This window comes from Lipophrys pholis (genome assembly GCF_963383615.2).
Source record: "Lipophrys pholis genome assembly, chromosome: 18".
NCBI classification, from domain to species: Eukaryota; Metazoa; Chordata; class Actinopteri; order Blenniiformes; family Blenniidae; genus Lipophrys; species Lipophrys pholis.
The window spans coordinates 13,042,727-13,064,483 of NC_137646.1; the positions used below are offsets into that span (position 1 = coordinate 13,042,727).

Consider the following 21,757-nt stretch of genomic DNA (forward strand, 5'->3'; position numbering starts at 1 on the left):
ATTTAGCGGAAGAAACTGATCACAAAGGAAGACTTCTGTAAAATTACTCAACTTTGCATCCATTACTTATCAATTCAGAAATATGGCATTTGTGCAAATTAGATTCTTCAAATTACTTTTTTTTATTGTAAATACGTCAAATTAAAAAAAGAACGTGTTTTAATCTCAGTAAACATACTTTGTATTACACATGACGCAGCGACAGAAACCTCCGAATTTCTGTTCATTCCATCCAATGACAGCCGGGGATTATTGATTGACACTCCCCTTCACCAATCAAAGTCCAGTGATTATCCAAACCTCGGACCGTCATGGCATCTGACGTCACTCCCGTAGTTTGGACTCTGCTGTTTGCGCCGTTCACAAAGACGGTGAGTATTTATTTTAGGCTTTCGTCGATTTTCACAGCTTTTTCATCACTAGACCAAAACCGCTTCACTGTGGTAGTTTCAGTCACTCCCCCAGAGCAGGATAGGAGTTTCATCTGGCGTCTGATTTAGTCGTAGTGACAGCAGTGGTTGGTGGCTGGTGTTAGCATGCTACTAGCTCACCGACTTGCTGCTCCGCACACCGGAAGTCAAAACAAACTGAAGATTTTACCTGATTTAATTGTGCTTTACGGTGTTTTAGCTACAATAGCTCAACTTTCTTTTTTCACCGAGAGTTTATATATTCATGGTGTTGTTGTGTGACTCTGTTTGGCCGTGTACAGTAGTGTTTATGACGAGCTTTCTATTTCCTGACGCTCACGAGCTCGGGTCCGTCCTGCAGATCAAAGTGCTGGACGACCTTTGGTCTGCTTCTCTATGCCGCATTCTGCTCTGTACTATTCACCTCTTTCCCTTCACAGAGACACACACTGGAGCCAAAATGGTGAAGATCTTCATCGGGAACCTCTCTCAGAACACAGACACGGACGAGATCGAGGCTCTGTTCACCCCGTACGGCACGGTGACCGAGTGCGCGAAATACAAGAATTATGCCTTCGTCCACATGGATGATCGCAAGTCTGCGACCAAGGCGATCAGAGAGCTGCACCTGCACAAGCTGAACGGCAGGCCCATCAACGTGGAGCCCAGCAGGGGGAAGAATCAGGGCCCGGTCAAGCTGCACGTCGCCAACGTGGAGAAGGGCTTCGAGCAGGAGCTCCGGGATCTGTTCGAGGAGTACGGCACCGTCACCGAGTGCTCCATCGTCAAAAACTTTGCCTTCGTGCACATGGCCAACTCTGATGAGGCCATGGATGCCCTGCAGGGTCTGGATAACTCGGAGTTTCAGGGTAAGACTGGGTTTTTCGATCTAACTCAATTAGGAAAAGGTTCTGCAAGATCTTTGTGACTTCCAGTGGTTTTGAGACTTTTGTCAGTAAATATCAAATATGGATCTCTCCAACAATCACCGTTATGGTTGACCTGAACATGCAGTGGTGGAGGCTCTGGACTTACTGTTATAAAACAATATATATTTGACATGCCCCCACGTACCGCTAGAGGGAGCTCCAATTCCTTTCAACCTTGAATCCAGTTAAACGTTTATCAAATATGTTATCTTGAGACTCTTCGAAGAGATGAATTTCAGTTTTGACTCCACATTTTCACCATAGTTAAGATGAGATTAATGGAAAAGTGGAAAACACAAAGGTCTCGTTAGTTTAAGGGCTGATTGGTCAGTAACATGGTTTAGTCCAGCGGTCTCTAACCTGCTGCTCTGGAGCCACACGTGGCCCTTCAGCCGCCCTGGAGTGGCTCCCTGACATTTTCAGAAAATTATTTGTAAATAAATATTTGCTTACATTTTCTATTTTGTTTGCATACCACACTGATTTTCCATAATGGTTTCCATAATTTTTTCCATAATCCAGCCTGAAAACGGCCAAATAAAGTAAAACAGTGATAATAGCTGGAATTGTCCAAAAAATTATAACATAGTAAAAGTGCTCAAATAATAATAATTTAAAAAAAAACCCTGTAAAAATAGTTTAACTAAAATTATTGAAATGGATAGTACTGAGTTTTTTGGGGAAAAGAAAATAGATTGGAGGAAATTGGAAATGGCTCTATTCTAACCACGAGCAAACGCTAAAATAGCCAAGCTGCAAAGCTAAAAAAGAATTCATGAAAAAAAGAGGGGGGGGATGCAAAGAATTTAATAAAATATATCTAAATTGTACCTGACTTTTTCTCCATGCAACCTAAATTTTAGTTTGTTAAAAAAAGTATTTTAAGATGTTTTATTTGGTGGAAAATTGCTAAAACGGCTTTTTGCCATCAAGGTTGCAGACTTACCGCTCTGTTAAAATCTGCTTAACCACATACTGCAATGATATTAGATTAGGTGACTGCAATATTGCATTATTATATTTATTAATGGAGTATTTTGTCATTTAAAGATCCTGAACTAAAGCCGTCTGCAGAGAATAAAGCCGACAAACTGTTAATCAACCAGGCCAGGATAAACTATGTGAAGCGTCGCTCAATAATAAGAGCCTGATTGGTAAACCAGTCCTGACCGGCTGTTGATTGTGACGTTTTTAGACATTATGACGCAAATAATACAATACGAAAGATCATGACTTCAAAAATATTTTATTTTCAAAACATTTCCACAAGGTTGGCAAGAACAATAAGAAATGCAATGAAATATTACAGTTCCGTTGATGTATTAGTCTTGCATTACGCAAGGTTTATTGCCGTGCAGGTCGGGGGTCTGGAGCTGGTTTCAAATTTCAAAAGTTCGTGGTGTTTTGCAGCTGTGGGAAGTTTCTCTCTGCTCCTACAGCTTGGTGGTCTCGGTTCACTTCTGTTGGTATGAAGTTTTTATCCATGTTTGTTTTTTTTCTCTCTCTCTCAGGAAAGCGCATACATGTCCAGGTCTCAAAGAGCCGACCCAAAGGTGAAGCTGAGAACGAGGAATATCCGCCGCCTCCTGGCTTCTATCCTCCTTACTACCCCGGGGAGTACATGGAGCCCCCGTACCAAGGCCACATGTCTGCCTACCCCCCTCCGCCGCCGCCGCCCCCTCCCCCGAGACGAGCGTCCTATTCTGACGCGGGGTACGGCGAGCGGGATCCCTACGGAGTGGTGGACTACTACCAGAAGTACAGAGCCCATCCTTACGGCGCGGCGGCGTACGACGACAGGCGGGTGAGCGCCATCCCCCCTCCCCTGCCTCCCCCTGCAGGGATGTCCAGGGATCACCTCAGACTCGACCCGTACGAGCGGCGCTCGCTCCCGGCGCCTCCAGGTTACATGGTCCGGGACCGGAGCCCCATCAGGAGAGCGCCGCCCCCGCCTGCACCGTCGGCCGGTAACGGCTACTCCTACGAGCGGTCTCGACTCTCGCCAGGATCGAGGGCTCCCATGTACGCCCGTCCCCGGGATTCCTTCACAGAGAGGGTTCCGCCGCCGCCGCCGCTTCCTCGTTACACCGGCTATTAGTCGTCTTCGGGGAAATGCCAGGTGAGAATGAAGGTGGGGAGGTGTCTTGTCCTCATAACTGCAGGAAAACTAAGTGACTGAAAGTATTTGAAGCTCTGAAACGGTGACGTAGAAACTCGCTCTAAATCTCCACAGATCAATATTCAGCCTTCAGACTTTTCTGCTGTAACATCAGACATGAGTCTTGCGCGAAGCCTGAGGCGCTCCTTGACGTTCTGGTGTGCTCTCTTTCCAGGTTTAGAATATGACAAGATCGTCGTCGTCTGCGGATGCACGTGGCGCTATAAGCCCCTCCCCCCCTCTCCCCGCCCCCCCCCCTCTCTCTCTCGTCTATGGCGGATTGCGTTGCGTTCGCCTGAGACTTACTGGAAGATGCTGTTTTGCGGGACAGCCCTTTAAAAACACTCAATTCCACATCTGCCTCTTCTCTTCCTCTGCTTGTGTTACTGCTCGGATCCTTGAGGTGACTGTTAGGAAAGGTCATCGCCGTGTGACGCCGTACAGCGAGCTCCTCGCCGACCTCCAGGCTTTGCATATGGCCTCTGGAAATTTAAATTTCATAACGAGGGAATTCATTTAAATAGAAATATCTGCACATCTTTGTTGTTTGGGGGAATTTTGGGTTCCTCAGCTGCTCCTCAGGTTGTTTTTATTTTAATGATACTGGGAGTGGGCGGCTGTACCGTCGACATTAAATCCTGCGACACATGTTGGCATGACGTAAAACTTCCAGTGTGGTTTTCTTTTTTTTTTTCTTTTTTTTTTTTCACACTTTGTGTTAACTTTTCCTTGCGAAAGTAGTCTGCAGTATCGTTGTGTATGATTTTATTTACTTTACTCCCTGCTTTTTAATAAACAATATATAACCAAACCCAAGCGCTCCTAACTGTCGAGTTCTTCCTGGTTGCGTTGCCAGCCTGACGGACTTCTATCTCTCACAGCAGGTAGACTTTAGGCGCTTTTTGCCCTTCACACGCTTCTCCACAGCTCCGCTAGTTTTCCACCTGGGCGATAGTTCCCCTGCTGGACGACGTGTAATCTCCCCCCCCACCCCACCCCCCCCCAAGTTCTGCGCCCGATTTGCATCCCTGCGGAGCCCCCGGGGTCTTGTGTTCGTCTGAGTCCCGGATGAGTTCGCTTCGCAAGCGGCCGATCTCGAACCGACCGCCGCTGTCGTGAGTTGTCCACCAGTTCCAAGCCGCAAACGTTAAAAGGGGCATGTCTTGTCTTTTTTTTTTTTTTTTATATAAACTTTTAAATGGCGGTTGCTTTCCGACTCAAAAATGAAAACTCACTCCAGCTTTGGTTCTGCTCTTCACCTGCGTCTCCCGGCACATTCCGAGCTCCAGCCATAACCTGTCCTGTGTCGTTTTATTTTTAGCCACACTTTTCCATCGGCGCTCTTCTCCCGGGACACTCACGCCTTGTCGCTGTGCCACATGTTGCATGCTGCTTTTGGGATTCTCAGTATTTGTGCTCCCTGTAGGTTGTTAGGCCCTGTGCAGGAGGCGACGGCTCATGGTAAGTCCTTAAGGCCGCGTCGCGCCTCTCCGTCGCCGCGACGCTGGGGGGGGGGGGTCGTGCTCTGTCGTGGAAGCGTGTGCGATTTGTTTCAAATTGTTAGAAATACAAACCAAGACTTTCCGAGCAGTTTTACTTTCTCCTGTATTAAGAACAAACTGGGAAAGGTAGATGGCGGGATGTAGCAGAGCGGTCTGCGTCGCTTCCACGCGGAGCTACAAACGTTCGGAGATGCGATATTGCCGGCGTGGCGAGACGCAGGGCCTCATGCGGTGGTTCTGTCAGTTTAGGCTTTAGAAGAGGTCGAGCACTTGGAGAAATGAGGTAGATACTGTTTCGGTTTTCTTCAACTTGAATCTACTTGTAGCTCCAGTTTAGTCTTTTGGACTTTATTGGGAAACCATCAAGTCTAAAGTTTGCCTCATGTTTCCCTGAGTAAATTGTAATAAGACCTGATTTAGATCTTTTTTTTAATAGTTTTCCTTGGTGTCTCCGTCCACAGGACCTTTGTTCCTCTCCTGTAGGTGGATTTCTGAAGCGAATCCAAAACTGCTGAGCAGATGTGGTCCGAGCGTCTCGTGCTAGAAGGTAAACCAGGATCAATGTGCTTCGCGAAGCTCCTGATTTTCAAGACGCCTCTCTTGATTGAATTCTCGCTTCTTTTGCAGGCGATGATCGAGGCTCTGGTGAAGCTCGATGCTTGTGAGCTGGAGTGACTCCAGTCCCGGTTCCTGTGTTGTATGACTATACGGAACCTTTTTGCCCGATAGTTTAGCTCGGTGGTGCAGTGGTTGGCGCGCTCACCTCACAGCGAGAAGGTCGTCGGGGTCGAACACCGGCCGGGGACTTTCTGTGTGGAGTTTGCATGTTCTGCCCGTCTATGCGTGGGTTCTCCGGTTTCCTTCCACAGTCCAAAAACATGCCCGGGAGGATGGATCGATCTGGCTCTGTGATCCTCAAACTGTGGCGCTCCCTCTAGTGGAGGGGTCTGGAGCCTGCGGCTCTGTGGGCCCTTCTGTAGTGGCTCCCCGAAGCCTTCACTAAATTACACCTAAGCAAACATTTTGTCTTGTTTTCATTTTATTTACGCACACAGTCGTTCTCAAAAGGACTTTTAGCTCTTGGCTAAACGGGGCTTTTAAAAAAAAAAAAAAAAGGCATCGCGAAAATGGAGAAAAATGGCTAAAAACCCTGCGAAAACAGCTTTTAAAAAAGAAAATCTCTGATACCTAGGGTTTCCATCCATCTTCTCCCGCTTATCCGTTTCCAGGTTGCAGGTTGCAATAAAAAAAAACACAGAAAACGGATTTAAAAGAAGGTTGAAAACTCTAAAATCAGGTACAAAAACAGCTGGAAATGTAATGAAATCTTCATCCCAAATTGTCAAATGACATAAGACATGGTTTAGAGGTCAGACATGGATCGTGGCTTCAGTTAGATTTAATTTGATGGAAAGTGACAAAAAAAAAGATCTTTTTGATCATGTAGGACACAGGGAGCCTGTCATAAATACTTACTTTTATCATTTGAAAATATTGTCAAAATAGTAAAAAAATCTTAGGATAAATTATTTGAAGTAAGTATATACTCAATAATCCCAACGCTGACAGGGTAAATGTCCACTACTGGTTCTCCGAGATCCATATTTTCTCAGGTGGAAGTTGAAGAACCACTGATTGAGCTCCTATGTCCGGTTGTGGATTTAAAACCTGGACAAGATCTTTTTGCATTTCATTACAGTCCGTCTATCTGGAGGGAAGTGAAAGTAGAGTTGGTACTTCAGGGAAAGAAGGCGAACCCACAGTGAACCCAGAGTTCACGTTGGACCACCAGGGATTATTTCTGCAGGCGGGCCCGGGAAACCGCTCAGGATCTATCCAGATGAGCGACAGGAAGGAATAGTGAATTCTGTGTATCAAAATAAAGAATAAAGCCTTTTTCACACTCAATCCCAGCTGCTTTATTTCACACTGTTTTGAGATCCAGTTTTTTTTTTTTTGAGGTAACCAGAGAACTCTGCTCTTTCAGCCCCGAGCCTGATTCACAAATATCAAGTTCAGCCGTCATCGATTCTTTAAAAAGCTTCCAGCCCAGTGTGTCATATGATTTATTATAAACCCAGCTCGGTTATTTTATCTGCAGCTCACTAACAACACAATCAGACCATTGTTCTGACACAGTGGAAGTAGTTTAGATATTACCGCCGCGATGGGAGGTCATGATTCTGTTTTCACTGTGTAATCTGTCATTCTTGGTGAGATAACAGTGTTAGTGTTTCGCTGCCTTACTCCTCACAAAGCGGACACTGTGTTAAGTGAGATATTAGAAGTTGCTTCACTTGAAGAGAAGGCAAAGAAAAGAGAAGTGCCTTTTTTTTTTTTTTTCTTCTTTCTGTTTCCTTTACAAGAAGCCGAGTGCAGGATCCAGTTAGTGAAGGTGAAACCAGGCCTCCTTTAAAAAAACACTCACCTCCTGCTGGACTGTTGGGAAATCATGGGTGTTGGTTGTTTCACCTCATCCTATAAAACTCTTTTTACTGGATGAGTACCCTGCATTGACAGTAATCCAAATGTTTTATGGCGGTTATCACTTATCGTTGGTGATAAGCCACAATAACACGTACATGAAGCTGCACCTCCTGTTCATCAGTCAGTTTGTGTGATTAATCAACACCAGTGTCTTCAGCTAGAACTCTATTTCCTAACCCCGAGAGAAGCATCAGTTATTCAATTATATTTGTGTCGTCTCGCCTTTGCTTTTAGCAGCCCTCAGATTTTATTTTATATATTACAATTTACAGTTAATAAAATAAAACCACTGGTTTTAACAACCAGTGGTTTTAACGCGCCCTGGACCTGGTCATCTCCTACGGCCTGACCACTGGTGTGTCCTCTGTTGTGGACCTGGCTGTGTCTTTTTTAACATTACTAGTTTTAGTCACTTTGTGCAATATAAATAAAGTTTGATTTGATTTGATTAAATATAATCCAGACTTTTTTTTTTCTTGTTTTGAAAGTTTTGTTCGAGATTTTACAATTTCCTGTTTGACAAAAACCTTTGAATTTCAAGTTTTTTAACTTGAAGTTGCACTGAAGTTTGCATTTTGATCTTGTAGTGCCTGCAGTTCAAGTGTGGTTCAGATGGTGGGAGGTACGTGATGGAAGAACACTTTTCCCTTTTGAATTACACTCAAATAGTCTGATGGCTGACCATGGAACTGTCCCGATACTGGATTTACTGCACTGATAACGGCGTTCCATAAACCCGTTTCAGAATGTTAAAATTGATTATCCAAAGATAATCCATTTCTATGGAGTCACCGCCTCTTTAAAAAGTGTCTGTACTCTCACCCTTTAAAGAAAACTTCAAGACTTTGTCATCATACTTTAAGGTGTTATCAGTGTAACCTGAGCTCAGAATGTTGAGAGAAGGTCATCCTGAAAAACCTGTTTCTGCAGTATTCAATCCCCTAATGCATCGTTAGAATGTGGAACAAAAACACCATCAACAAAGAAGGTATAGAAAAAGTTTATTGAACTCGAGTTAAATATATAAAGTAGGAAACATGTTTTAAATACTTGCAAAAGAAAAGTGATCACAGTACAACACAGTGTTTGAGATGCAACACCTAGAAGGTAGAAAATATTCACATTACAGAGTGCAGGTAAAGGGAAGGCAGCAGTCTTCATCATGAGTAGCAGATCAGGGACTCGTCCACCTCCAGGGGTCCGGCTGACGTCAGAGCAGTCGGGTGGCTCGTCTCGCTGACGGGCGTCATGCTCGGCACGCCGGAGGTTGTCTCCCTGGAGGGGGGCACTGCCAGCACCTCGAATTCCACCTCGAAGCTGGCCCGGGCCTCGCCGGGCTCCCGGCGGACCAGGAGCTCGTACTCCCCGAAGCGGACCAGAGCCTTGTCCGGGAGGTCCAGCCGCTCCAGGTAGCCCAGCACCCTGCCGTTCACCGACATGCGGCCCTTCTGGCTCAGGTTCTGGATGCAGAACAGGAGGTCAGGGCTCTCCGGGCGGCGGTAGGCCTGCAGGGCCAGCTGCTTGCGGGACACCCGGGGGTCCAGCAGGACGTAACTGCAGACCTGGGCGTCCCGGCCCAGCCGCAGGGCGTCGTCGGCCGAGTGAGTGGCCCGACGGCCCACGGGGAGCAGACTGAACTGACCCTTAGTGCTCTGCTGGGGGTGGTGGAGCTGGAGGCGCAGGCAGGAGAGGAGGTCCTCCTCCGTCTCCAGGGTTTGACTCACGTTCATCATGAAACACCTGAAGAGGAGAAACACATGAAGAGAAACACATGAGGAGGAGAAACACAATAGGAAAAGAAAAACATGAAGACAAATGCACGAGAAGAAACACATGAAGAGGAGAAACACAAGAGGAGGAGAAACACATGAAGAGGAGAAACACTGGAGGAGAAACACATGAGGAGGAGAAACACCGGAGGAGGAGAAACACATGAGGAGGAGAAACACATGAGGAGGAACACAAGAGGAGGAGAAACACATGAGGAGAAGAAACACAAGAGGAGGAGAAACACATGAGGAGAAGAAACACAAGAGGAGGAGAAACACATGAAGAGGAGAAACACAAGGAGAAACACATGAGGAAGAGAAACACCGGAGGAGGAACACAAGAGGAGGAGAAACACATGAGGAGAAGAAACACAAGAGGAGGAGAAACACAAGAGGAGAAGAAACACCGGAGGAGAAACACATGAGGAGGAGAAACACATGAGGAGGAGAAACACATGAGGAAAAGAAAAACATGAAGACAGATGCTTGGGGAGAAACACACGTGACACACGCCATTAGAAAAACGTTGTTGTTGTTGTCTTACCTGAGGAAAACGGTCTCTGCTTACTCTGCTGGTCCGGAGAAGTAACGGAGGCTGTAAGTAACGGTGCAGCCGGAGAGTAAACAAGGTCTGACTTCCGAGCTTCTTTTTCACTCGTTGCAAAGTTTCGTCACCCTCTCACAAGACCTGATGCATTCATGAACAATCCGGAAAACACATACACGGAGCAGCAGATGAGTAAAAACAGCGGGGGTCGGGAGGAAAACTTCGCTGTACTCGTTTACATTTTAGTGCGTGGAGAAGTTATCAGTCGTAACCGTGGAGGTATCAGTGCTAAGACGTTGAGTCGCTGATCATTTGATTTATTGTCCGTGCCGTAGTATGAGTACCTGAACGCATCACAGTGCAGAAAATTCCCAGTTGATGTAACTGAAAATAAATCAGGAGTCATTGAATACTTTCATTATCTCCTCCACATCCTGAAGGTTCCCCAGCCCGACCGGAAAAACACATGACTGGTGTTAAACCACGAAACAAAGTACGGCTAGTTATTTAATGATCAAAGTTGGACCATTACCAGCATGTAATAGCTTTGTTTTTTTAATTTCATAATCATTAATGGGAGAGTGTGTATCCTCAATTAATGAATATGACAACTATACTATCCACCATACTTAAGTTTGATGAGCAAAATGCAGAAAAACGGGTTTTATTTCAAATAAATGAGGTTCTGATTATATATTAGATTATTGCTCACAGTTATTACATTTTACTACTATTTCAAATATTCTATTACACTGATGAAAAGTAAAAGTCCAATATTATTTCATTATTGTCTATTAGTACATTATTGGTTGTTACAGATCACTGTAGGCCTTTGATTACTTAGGTAAAACATTATTTCCAAGATATTGGAGTTGAGAATATTTGGATGTCTTACTTGTTTATATCTGTGGACAAATCCCCGTTAAAAACAAATGACTGGAGGGCAAAACTATGAAGAACTTAATTAAAACCATTTTTTTTATTACTCGGTGGGGTCAGGGATTTGAAGGGTGGACCCAAACGCAGCAAGTTCCATAAAAACCAGGTTTATTAAAACAAAGTCCAGGGAAGACGAGGAGAGGACCGACAAGGTGACAAGAGGCGAGATATGTTGACGAGGCAATCTGACAAGAACAACAGCGGGAGATGATTTTAAATACACAAGGAAGGGGTGGCCACAAGTGGAACATTGGATAATTGGAAACACGAGGTGAGACACACAGAGGCAGGCAGGTGAAGAGGCCACAGGAGAAGAGGCTGGACTGGAACAGGTCCCTGGGGAACAGGCAAGACGAAGGAAAATAAATTTGAACTGGTGGGTTATGTGTGTTCCTGATGGGTTGTGGGAGTGAGTTCCAGAGGGCGGGGGCGGCTCACAGCAGCACCAGGCCTGGACAACAAAGTGAGAGTTCAAAGTGGGATCGAGGTAACTTCAGGGTTAACTCTGGGTTTTCATACCGAGATAAATCACCATGGTAACTTACACTGAACGGCTAACCCGCTCCGGAGCAGGTCATGTTTTGGATAACATAAAAACTCTGCCTCCTGACCAATCAGATCCTCTTGGAAAAAAGGGTCTGAATCTCAAAACAACTCAATGAAAAATATAAACTAAAGGAAGGGCACTGAGGAAACTCTGCCCAAATAAAGTGAAACAGACAGATCATGTGCTGTCGGTTTATATTGTCTGTAAAATAGCATTGTATATTGAATGTCGAGAATATCCTGCGGCATTCCTTCCTGGCTTTTTCTGCGGCAACGGTATTGCTTTTTCCCTGGATGATGGGTTTGACTTCTTCATATTTAATAGTCTGCTGCTCCATCACATAACGGTTTGGTCAGATTGATCAGATGCTGCGAACTCCGCCCCTTTTAAGTGACCGTGCGCTGATCAAGACGGGAATAGCCTGGGTTGAATTAGCGAGATGATCACCAGCTTTGAACTTTTGCAGTTGCTTAGTGGCTTTTGCTTTTGCGTTGCGGGTTTTGCAAAGAGATGGTGGTGGACTTCAGGAGACCAAGGTGGCAGTGGTGCCCGTCACCGTTAGGGGGCACTGTGTGGACATTGTAAGATAAATGGAGTACAGTTGGACGACCGACTGGACTGAAAACACAGATGCTCTCTGCAGGAAAGCACAGAGACGTCTGTACTTCCTCAGAAGACTGTCGTCCTTCGATATTCTTCACAGAAACTTGAATGTCTCTATGCATCAATTGTTGCATGTCCACAAAATACTTTCTAATCCGATCTGGTAAACGTCTGTAAATAGTCGTAAACGTCTTGAACATCCAAGTCGAGAAAGGCGGGATGGAAACTGTATTTCACTCAATATAAAGAAAATGTGTTATTTTTCAATGCACATTACTTCTAAATTTCGAAATGGAGAGACGCTTTACAAATATTTCGGGAGTTCAGGGGATTTTAGTCTGCTCAGTAATAAAGATGCATATGGAAGCAGGAGACCAGACTGTTACAGTCGGACAGTAGATGGTTAAACCTTCACGCAGGACATAGGAGATTATTCCAAAGACATGGTTTTTTTTTTCTTCATGTTTTTATTCTTTCAAATGCTTGTTATATATGAAAAAACAACAAAACCACCTTGAATAAAAACATTAAAAATAAAACACAAGTTGTTTTCAGCATCTTTGAGGCATTAAGAGTGGCTTAACTTTGCTTCATTGAGTAAATGAGCAAATCATTTCACTCAGGTCGTCCTCGGTAGCTGGAGTTGGAGTATTCAGATTCGGAGGCGTTGGAATAGCCGAGTTGTAATAATAATAGATGGAGGAGTTGGACGGGTCACTGTCTTGTCACGGTTGATCCTCCTCCTCTTACTCGGTGGAGAGCGGCCAGGCGCCCTTCTGCAGAGCTCCTCCTCGGCAGTTTGAGGCGCAGAGCTTCATAAACAAGACAGCAAACAGTGAGTCTGTCCAAACATCATGCCGTTTGTTGAAGAACGACTGCAGGGAAAAAGTTGAAAGAAATACCTGTTGGCACACTCCTCGCTGTCCCTAGGCCGTTTCTTTCCTGAGGGCTTTGCGTCCTGAGCGGACGGCTGCTGGCTGGCAGCAGAGCAACGAGGAGCATCTTCCTCCTTATCGACACCCCAATGGGGACAGATCTCCATCAGCTTGATGGACTGTTGTACACTGGAAGACAACCAATCATTCTGTTCAACAACGCCCTCTGCCTGCACGCTGAGGAGATGAAGCACCAAACACCTGAGAGACTTACTATCTGCTGGAGCTGCTGTCCAGGTGACTGAGCGTCAGGAAAGGATGTTTTAACATATCGGAGGGTTTTATTCTACAATCAGGACTCAGCTTGAGCATCTCAGTCAACAAGTCAAAGAAGGTCCTTCGGTCAAGTTGCTCAGCAGGGACGTCTTCTGGTGGAGTCCCGGTATGATCCTTGCAGGTGCAGAAGTCAACAGAAGTTAGAAAACACTTAAACTTGTTTGGTCAAAACATTAGAAAACATGTTTTTCTCTGAGACATCGCTCACCTCCAAAAGACGATCCCCCCACTTGTTAAAATTCACTGCTGGGTCTTTATCAGGCTTCAACTAAAGAAACAAAGGCAATGCCATGGCTGTGAACACTCAGCTTGAGGAGGCACCAGAGAAATGTTTTTGTTTTTGTTAACGTAAGAGAGGAAAGACTGAGTTGATTCCAGATGATGGTTGTATGAAGGGAGGAAACTACAATCTACTCTGATCCGATACCTTTTTGATGAACGACACCTTCACAGAGCTGGACTCAGTTGAAGTTATTATCCTGAAATATTTTTTCGCGCGACGTCCATGTTCCACCATCACGTCTGGAGGCTGTCCGAGCAGCGATGTGATGAGTTTCACCTGCGGGCAAAACACAATGATGGGTTATATGTTTGAACAGAGGAGAGACTATTTCTTTACATGTTACTGCCGATTTATAAAAGCTCTCATTTCAATATGTTATTTACAACAACGTGTCTTTAGCTTGAAGACACACTGACTACGAGGTAATTAGTATGCCGGGCCACGGGAGGGTGCTCTCTGCAGGGGGGAATCCCACTCGTGGAAGAAAAGTCCCACCTTGGGAGCTGGTCTTAAAAAAGTGATGGATGCAGTGGATCTGTGTCGTGTTAACGGTTCCTCAGACATCGTCGGGTCAGCCCAACAATGGACCCCCTGCAGTTCGCCTCCAGAGCAGGGATTGGTGTAGCGGACGCTGTCGTGGACCTGCTGCATCAGTCCCTGTCTCACCTGGAGAACTCGGGGTGTCTGTGAGGGTCTTGAACTTTGATTTCTCCAGCTTCAACACCGTCTAGCCGTCTCTGCTCGGGGGTAAGATGGAGGGATTGGGCGCCGACAGCGCCCTGACTGCATGGACCATGGACTACCTCACCAACACACCGCGGTGTGTCTCTAATGTGGTAGTCTGCAGTACAGGAGTTCTCCAGGGCACTGTGTTCTCTCCCTTCCTCTTCTCCCTCTACACCTTCGACTTCCGCCACAACACGGACAGCTGCCACCTCCAGTTGTTGACTGATGATACAGCCATTGTTGGCTGTGTATCGACGGAACGATTTGGAGTACAAGGAGGTCATCGCCAACTTGCTGGACTGGTGTGGTCAGAACCACCTCCGGATCAACGCCAGCAAGATGAAGGAGATGGTGATAGACTTCTGAAGGACACACACTCCGGTGAACGTCCAGGGTTTGGACATAGAGACAGTGGACTCCAATAAATACCTGGGTGTTTGCCTCAACAATAAACTCACTTGGACCACCAACACAGGCGCCCTGAACAATAAGGACTCATCTCATCTCATCTCATCTCATCTCACCATATCCGCAAAACTTCTTCCAGGAAACAACATTTTTCTTGTCAGCATCTCTGTTGCGATGCAGCCCAGAGCCCACATGTCAATAGCCTGGTTAAAAGGTATTCCCAGCAGTACTTCTGGAGACCTGAGGACGACACAAACCCACTTTAGTTCACGATGACCTGGTCAGACATGAGCTGGACTAACAAACTGAGACCTGAGCTTACAAAGCTGATGCGGCTGTTCTCCATGTCCAGAACAGAGTGTGATTACTTACATGAAACAAAGAGTCCCGATGGTCTTGCCGGTGTGTCTCTCAGGGTCATTATGAGCCAAACCGAAGTCGATCAGTTTGACTCTGAGCGGCTGCTGGACATGGTCGACCATCATGATGTTGTCAGGCTTGAGGTCGGCGTGAACAAACTCAGCGCGCTTAAGGAAGGAAAGAGCTTCACCGAGCTGAAACAAGGTTCAGAACAACAAGAAAATCACCTGCTTGTCCCACACTTCTTTTTTTTTTTAAACTCATTTCAAAGATGTTTAATACCCTTGCTGCAACACTGTTCTCTGACTCCAAAAGAAGGAAATTTAAGCTTTTTAAAAAAAAAAAATGTAATTTTTTATTTCATTCAAAAGTAAAAACAACATAAAACTAAATTAAAGTCTTTGTTGCAAAACTTCCAGTTCTCATTTTGAACAAAAGGAGCAGAAAAGAAGATTTACTCTTATTAAATTTGCCCCTTAATATCTTCATATTTGCAGATATTTTAAGTATTCTATATACAGTATACACAAAACCAAACATAAAATAACACACAAAAAAAGAAAGATAACCATCATTTTCATGTTTGCCCAAATCAAATATCTAATATTTCATATCATCTCATATATATATATATATATATATATATATATATATATATTTGGAGTGAAAGCTGGGTTTGTTTTTTAAAGATGTCTGTTCCTTTCAAATAATAGTGACTCTCTCTTTTTTTTTTAAAACCTTTCTTGGATGTTCATTGGCAATGTTTTTTATTGGCTTTATAAAAAAGCTGAAGAATATTATAATCAACTATATCATTCAATTTTAGTGTGTTGGATCTCTGTATCTTATATTATATATTGTTTTCAGAGCCCTTTTCAGTAAAATGAACTGTAGCTGTGTATAAGTTTTACAGGTCGAGCCCCAATTTTCCACATAGTAAATGGTATAATGGTATAATCATTGTGTTATATAGAGTGAGTAAAGAAGTTAGATTTACAGACCATTTGACTATATGCAACACTTCGATGGATTTTGCTATTTTTTCCTTTATATAATATATATCTGACTTACATTTGACTTCCTCAGCAATGATGACTCTTAAGAATTAAATTTCTTTAACCCTTTGAATGTCCATCCCATCTATTTTTATTGATTCATCAACGGTGTCTCTTTTGTCATTGAATATTATATATTTTGTTGTTTTTTTAACATTTATTTTGATCAAATGCTATGTGTGCTTCTTTCTCTGCACTATCCTGCTGTACCACTGCAAATTTCTCCACATGCGAGATAAATAAAGGGATATCTTAGAAAAAAAACCAATGTTTTATTTTTTTGGAGTTCTTCATTGTTTCCTGTATCTCTTTCCCCAAGTAAAATAAGGTTGTGTCATCAGCAAATAAAATACTCTGTAATCTATCCAATGCTTTTGTAAAGTCATTCATGTATATTATAAACAATAATGGGTCAAGTATGGAAATTCAGATGGATGATGGATAGAGTTTCTTCTTCAACGCTTTTCTCATTGGATGCTTCTTCATTATAATATTCACAGGTATTTGCAGTATTAAATATAATTTCAGCGACATGTGTATCAATGTCATATATTTTGTCTTCCTGTTCCATGTTGTTTTTTTCTGAATCCATTTCAGTTTTTTGAATTTCTCTGACAATATGACCTTCATTCCTTTCTTTTTTTTCTCAGCAAACAAGGACATTATGTTACTGATCTTAAGTTTAATATTTTGTGAGATCGCTTATGCTTTTTACTTGTACTGCATTTGTTCCTTCTGTCACTCACTGTGAACTAACACACAATAAAGAAAGTCAAACCTGTTGGACAATCGGACGAATCTCCTTCAGTGTAAAATAATTTTCCTTTGTGTATTCTGATAGGCTGATGTCCAGCTTCTCAAACTCCAGGCAGCATAGCCCACCATCCATGAAGGAGTTGCTGAATCGCACAATGTTGAACTCCTCGGCACCCAAACCTGTCAGTATGTGCAGAGCCTTGGCCTAGAATCATAGCAGATCACACAAATCTGATGTCAGACAAAGTGTTTTGGGATGTGATTACAAGTGAAATGTGCAAGACTCTTTTTGTACGGCACCTCCTCAAGCACAGCAACCGAACGCTTGTTTTTATTAATCTTCAAAGCTACAAAGTCATTGGTGGGCTTTTTCTTGCAGAGAGCGACCACCCCGAAGGCTCCACTGCCCAGGATCTCTTCCACGAGATACTCCGAGGTGGAGGAGGAGATTATTCGTCCGATCAGGGGCATGTTGTTGTTTGTCAGACCTAAGAGAAGAGTTCATTGTATGGAAACTGTCACGTTCCGCAGGTGTATTCAGCTGGTTTTTCTTTTTTGTTTGTGTGTGTGGGCGTGTGTGCATAGGTGGAGCGGACGGAGTAAGATGCTCACCTGAAACCGATGAGTGAGGCCAGTGTTTCCAGGCTCTCAATGCCAGATCGTCACGATTACCCCCGTGGTACTTTGACTCGGCCCCTCAAGATTTTTTGTATGACCGTTTGTTTTTCGTGTTCTAAGATACTTGGAGTTATCTGTTTTTCTACTCTCCTGTGCAGTCCCCGTGTGCTCCGCTCTGTCCTGCTCGGGAGATCGCGTCCCGGTCCTCTCCGAGGATTGCCCGTCCGCTGGAAAGATCACCAAAATAAACAATTTTTTCCAATATAACTTCCTCGTCCTGTCGGCGCCTGAATCCTCCACACACCTCACATGACACAAACATCTCGGATCAAAATTAAACTGGAGTTAAAGTTGACCAAGGCTCAACTAGAAAATATTATTACTTAAAAAACAAACATGCTTTAAACTATACATGTTTTCAATCTAAATTCTCACTCTTTTCTTTTTCTTCCTCAGGCCTACACTGCTGTTTGTCAATAAGTTTACACACTGTCACAGTGACCACATTTTTATTCTTGAAGATATTGTAATGCGTCTTCCTGGACGCTCGGGGGCAGTTGTGCTCAGCACGCGTGAATGGTGAAGAAGAAGCAGACTAAGAAGAAGAGGAAGGCGGCATCCGGTTATTTGTAGTCTTTCATTTAGAGAAAATTATCGAGAAAAATCTCGACCAACATCTCCATTGTTTGTCCAGCTGACGGCTTGAAAGAGTAAGTAGATGCACACAGTTTTAAAATCACGCCTGTAAACGTTCTTGCTGGTGCGCTACTGAAATATAGTCTAAGCTTTCCGTTTCTACTGCGTTGCTTTGTTAGCACGCTGATGCTAACTCGGCTAACATCTTTCAGTCGGTAATCTGTAAAACTAATAAGGAATCACTCTGCTTAAGTGACTCCATTGTGATCAGTTGATAGTTGAAGAAGCATTTATATGTGCTAAGTTTGAATATTCTGTTCTATTTGTGGTTAAATTGTTGATCAAGGCTACATTGACTTCGGCCATGCTCAATGAACAGGCCTGTTAAGTTTACAGTCGTTAAAACATGTATTTAAAACATTCTGACGTTTTTCTTTTTCCCTTTCAGTACATTGAAGCAGCTCTGTAGCCATGGTGAAAATCTTTGTGGGCAATCTTCCCCGGGAAGCTGACGAGGAGGAAATCAAGGCTCTCTTCACTCAACATGGTACAGTCACAGAATGTGCCATCATCAAAAATTTCGCCTTCGTCCACATGGATGACCGAAAAGATGCCACCAAAGCCATCAAGAGCCTGCATCTCTTCAAGCTCCACGGCACACCAATCAACGTGGAGGCCAGCCATGGGAAGAACCAGGGATCGATCAAATTACACGTAGCCAATGTAGAGAAGGGTGCCGACGACGAGCTGCGTGCTCTGTTTGAGGAGTACGGCACGGTCACAGAGTGTGCTGTTGTCAAGAATTTTGCTTTTGTTCACATGTCCAACTCCGATGAAGCCATGGATGCCATCAAGGGGCTCGACAACACCGAATTTCAAGGTGTGAACCCGGTCTGGAAGTATTGTCAGAGGAATCTGTGCATAATTTAGTCTTAATTTTGTGTAATTTGACCATGTAATCTGCTTTTGTCTTCAAATTCAGGGAAGCGAATCCATGTGCAGATTTCCAAGAGCCGCCCCAGACATGAGGAAGGGGAAGAATACCTCCCTCCACCTCCTGAACATGGTGGCTACTGGCCCCCACGCTACCCAGGAGAGCGGCCTGAGCCTCCCCCACCCGGCTACATGAGGGGCCGTCTCGGCCACATGCCCCCCGGTTACCCCGCTCCTCCTCTGCCACCCCCTCCCCCTAGGCGATCTGTTTATCCTGAGCGACCCTATGAAGGCGAGCGGGACCGCTATGGCGTGGTAGATTACTATGAGAAGTACCGAGCCCGTCCGTATGGCATGCCCTCCTACGAGGACCAGCGTGTCGGCGCCCCTCCCCCGCCGCCGCCCCCGTCAGCCGTCGTCCGAGATCGTCTCATGAACTCGTCGCTCGACCCGTATGAGCGTCGGCCACTCCCCCCCCCTCCTCCGTCCTCGTACTATGGCCGAGATCGCAGCCCTCTCCGGAGAGCTAGCGCTCCTATGCCCCCCGCCAGTAACGGCTACTCCTACGAGCGCTCCCGACTCTCCCCGGTTTCCCGGGTCCCTGCATACGGAGTTCCACGTGCAAGGGACCCCTACGCCGAACGGCTGCCTCCGCCACCGCCTGCACGCTACGCTTATTAAGCAAGGCCTCAGCATGTGAAGGTGAGAATAGGTCTGAGGTAGACTGAGTTTCATGTTCCCTTGGTGGAGGCAGCTTGTCAACTGTCGCGCTCAATGCAGATCTTTTTGGGAGAAGCAGAGTTTTAAAGAAAGCATGCGTACAAAAATGCTGTTCCAAAAGTAATCTTATTGGTAATGCACGTCGAATCAATGGATCAAATCCAGTTTTAGATGTGACAGGCTGCAGAGTTTGAGCTCTGTCGGTCAAGGTCGTTCCTGGAGCTACAGAATCTGGAGGAAATGGAGGTGGAACAGCGTCCAGTGCATCTCGATTTATAGTTAGTTTATTTGTGTATTTGCTCTTTTCTTTCCAGGATTGTCGTCCCACTGCGTCACCGCTCGCCGCCTCCTGATGTGCGTCACACTATCCTCTTCCTGTCTGCGGCTGAGCGCGTTAACGTACTCCTGCGACGCTCACAGGAGGAAGCGAATTGCCGACGCCCTCGTCTGTTTTTGATTTTATTACTTTGGGACAGTTTTTACTCGCATTTTTTTTTCCTCCTGAGTGTCTTTAGTCTGTCATTGTGCTCTGTAGTGCAAGATAAGCGTTTTTGTTTTATTTTTGACTTTTCCGCTTAAATAATCCTGATGTGTGTAAATTGTAGAATGCTGATCTCGCAGCAGTTTGTAGGCGATCCTTGTGAACTGAATTGTTTGGTATAACTCCAGATCGTTTATGTAAAACGTTTCCACAGCAAAACAAACCTCCATGTTGCGTTCTTGTGAAACTGCTCAAGCGAATGGATCTGTTCAGTATTGTTCAAAGCTTTGCTCGTTGCCCAGCGCTGAATTTCCTCATTAATGCCGTTTGACCTGACCTAAATCCTCCTATCAACTGTTCATGCGTCTATTGTTGACGGAACGCAGCAGACTTGGTAAAATCGCCTCGCTCCTCACTGAAGCCTCTCTGTCATTGTCTAAAATACAACATCTCTCATTGATCGGCGAGCCGAACCCATCGCTCCTCAATGCCAAAACTGAACCTTCTTCGCTGTCTAGCTAAATAATCTAATGTGGGGGAGGGAGGGGAGGGGAGGGGTCACCAGAGGCTGCGGGAGACCTTCAGACTCGACAGGTAAGTGAAGGTCTTTCAGGTCTATTGAATTTTAACATCATGCAGACAGGATATTTCTGTCCAGGCTAGTTAGTCAGTTTGAGTAGGAAACACTTTTCACAGGTCCACATGTGTTCAGTCCAGCTCCAGCTTACTCTTCTGTCTCTTACACACACATTTTGAACACCAGCAGCAATGTTCACGTCAGGATTACTGTTTCTCATGCTTAAGGATGCTTTGTCAGCAGAACGGATCCTTTCATGTCGCGTCCCAAAGGGAAGCGGGTCTCTAGTACCTCACATTCACACCTCCGGCCAGGTTAAAGTCACCGTCTCTCCTCAGGTTGGTGTTAACACCCAATCACACTGAGACAATGAGAAGTGTAGCTTTTGTGTTTCATTATGGAGTAATTGAGCCTTGTTGTTTCATTTGTTATCAAAAACTTATGATGGAATCAGTATTAGGCCACTGGAAAAATAAAAAAAATGTAAAATTCATCCTGCACTTTGAGGAAAAAATTCTAAATTCAATGTTGAGATTCTTTGTTTTTCCATCAGCTTTAGCTCATAAACGCAGTGTAGTTCTCAGTATTCGACTTTGAAGAAACTGCAGCTCCCCGATCCCGCTGGGATTTAGAAAAGTGTTGCTGTTGAAATCAGATGTTCAGAAGCAGTGACCAAACCTGTGTCGTCAGAATTATGGGATTATTTGGGTTAGATTGGACCAGAGGAGGCCTTTCCAGTTTGTATTACATTATTTCGTTTCAAAGTGCACCGTGTTTAAAAAAAAAAAAAAAAAAATCTCTATTTTATTTTGACTTGTTTCTCAAACTGAAGAATATATATTTTTTTTACCTCCTATACTTTTTTCCCTTGAGTGGCGACAATACTTTTCCATACTAATCTAATGTAATGTTAAATTCAAACTATAATTGGCATGAAGTTGAAAGAGGTCAAATAAAAAAAGAAGCAGGTGAGATTTTTCTCCACTTTAAAGTTTTTGAAGTCTGAATATTTAAGTGTTAAAATGAAAGACGTCGATTGAAATGGACACTAAAAGGCTCCTTTAGTTCAAGTTTAAAATATTTTATGTCTGTTTTACATTCA

The 21,757-nt window shown here is 44.5% G+C and overlaps 2 protein-coding genes across 2 annotated transcripts; one reads left to right on the top strand and one right to left on the bottom strand.

The window, feature by feature from the left end:
• The first annotated feature begins 332 nt into the window (after positions 1 to 332).
• rbm4.3 (RNA binding motif protein 4.3) lies at positions 333 to 20,044 on the top strand. Its single transcript, XM_080486689.1, has 11 exons — positions 333 to 371; positions 851 to 1,279; positions 2,851 to 3,429; positions 8,768 to 8,895; positions 8,944 to 9,168; positions 14,117 to 14,418; positions 14,935 to 15,083; positions 17,467 to 17,530; positions 18,406 to 18,824; positions 18,927 to 19,579; positions 19,912 to 20,044. Exons 2-10 carry the CDS (start codon positions 871 to 873, stop codon positions 19,556 to 19,558), a joined length of 2,907 nt encoding a protein of 968 aa, XP_080342815.1. The 5' UTR covers positions 333 to 371; positions 851 to 870; the 3' UTR covers positions 19,559 to 19,579; positions 19,912 to 20,044.
• Positions 8,471 to 9,922, bottom strand: tifa (TRAF interacting protein with forkhead associated domain). Its single transcript, XM_080486319.1, has 2 exons — positions 9,800 to 9,922; positions 8,471 to 9,226 (listed from the first exon to the last, which is right to left on the bottom strand). Exon 2 carries the CDS (start codon positions 9,217 to 9,219, stop codon positions 8,647 to 8,649), a length of 573 nt encoding a protein of 190 aa, XP_080342445.1. The 5' UTR covers positions 9,220 to 9,226; positions 9,800 to 9,922; the 3' UTR covers positions 8,471 to 8,646.
• Positions 20,045 to 21,757: the final 1,713 nt, after the last annotated feature.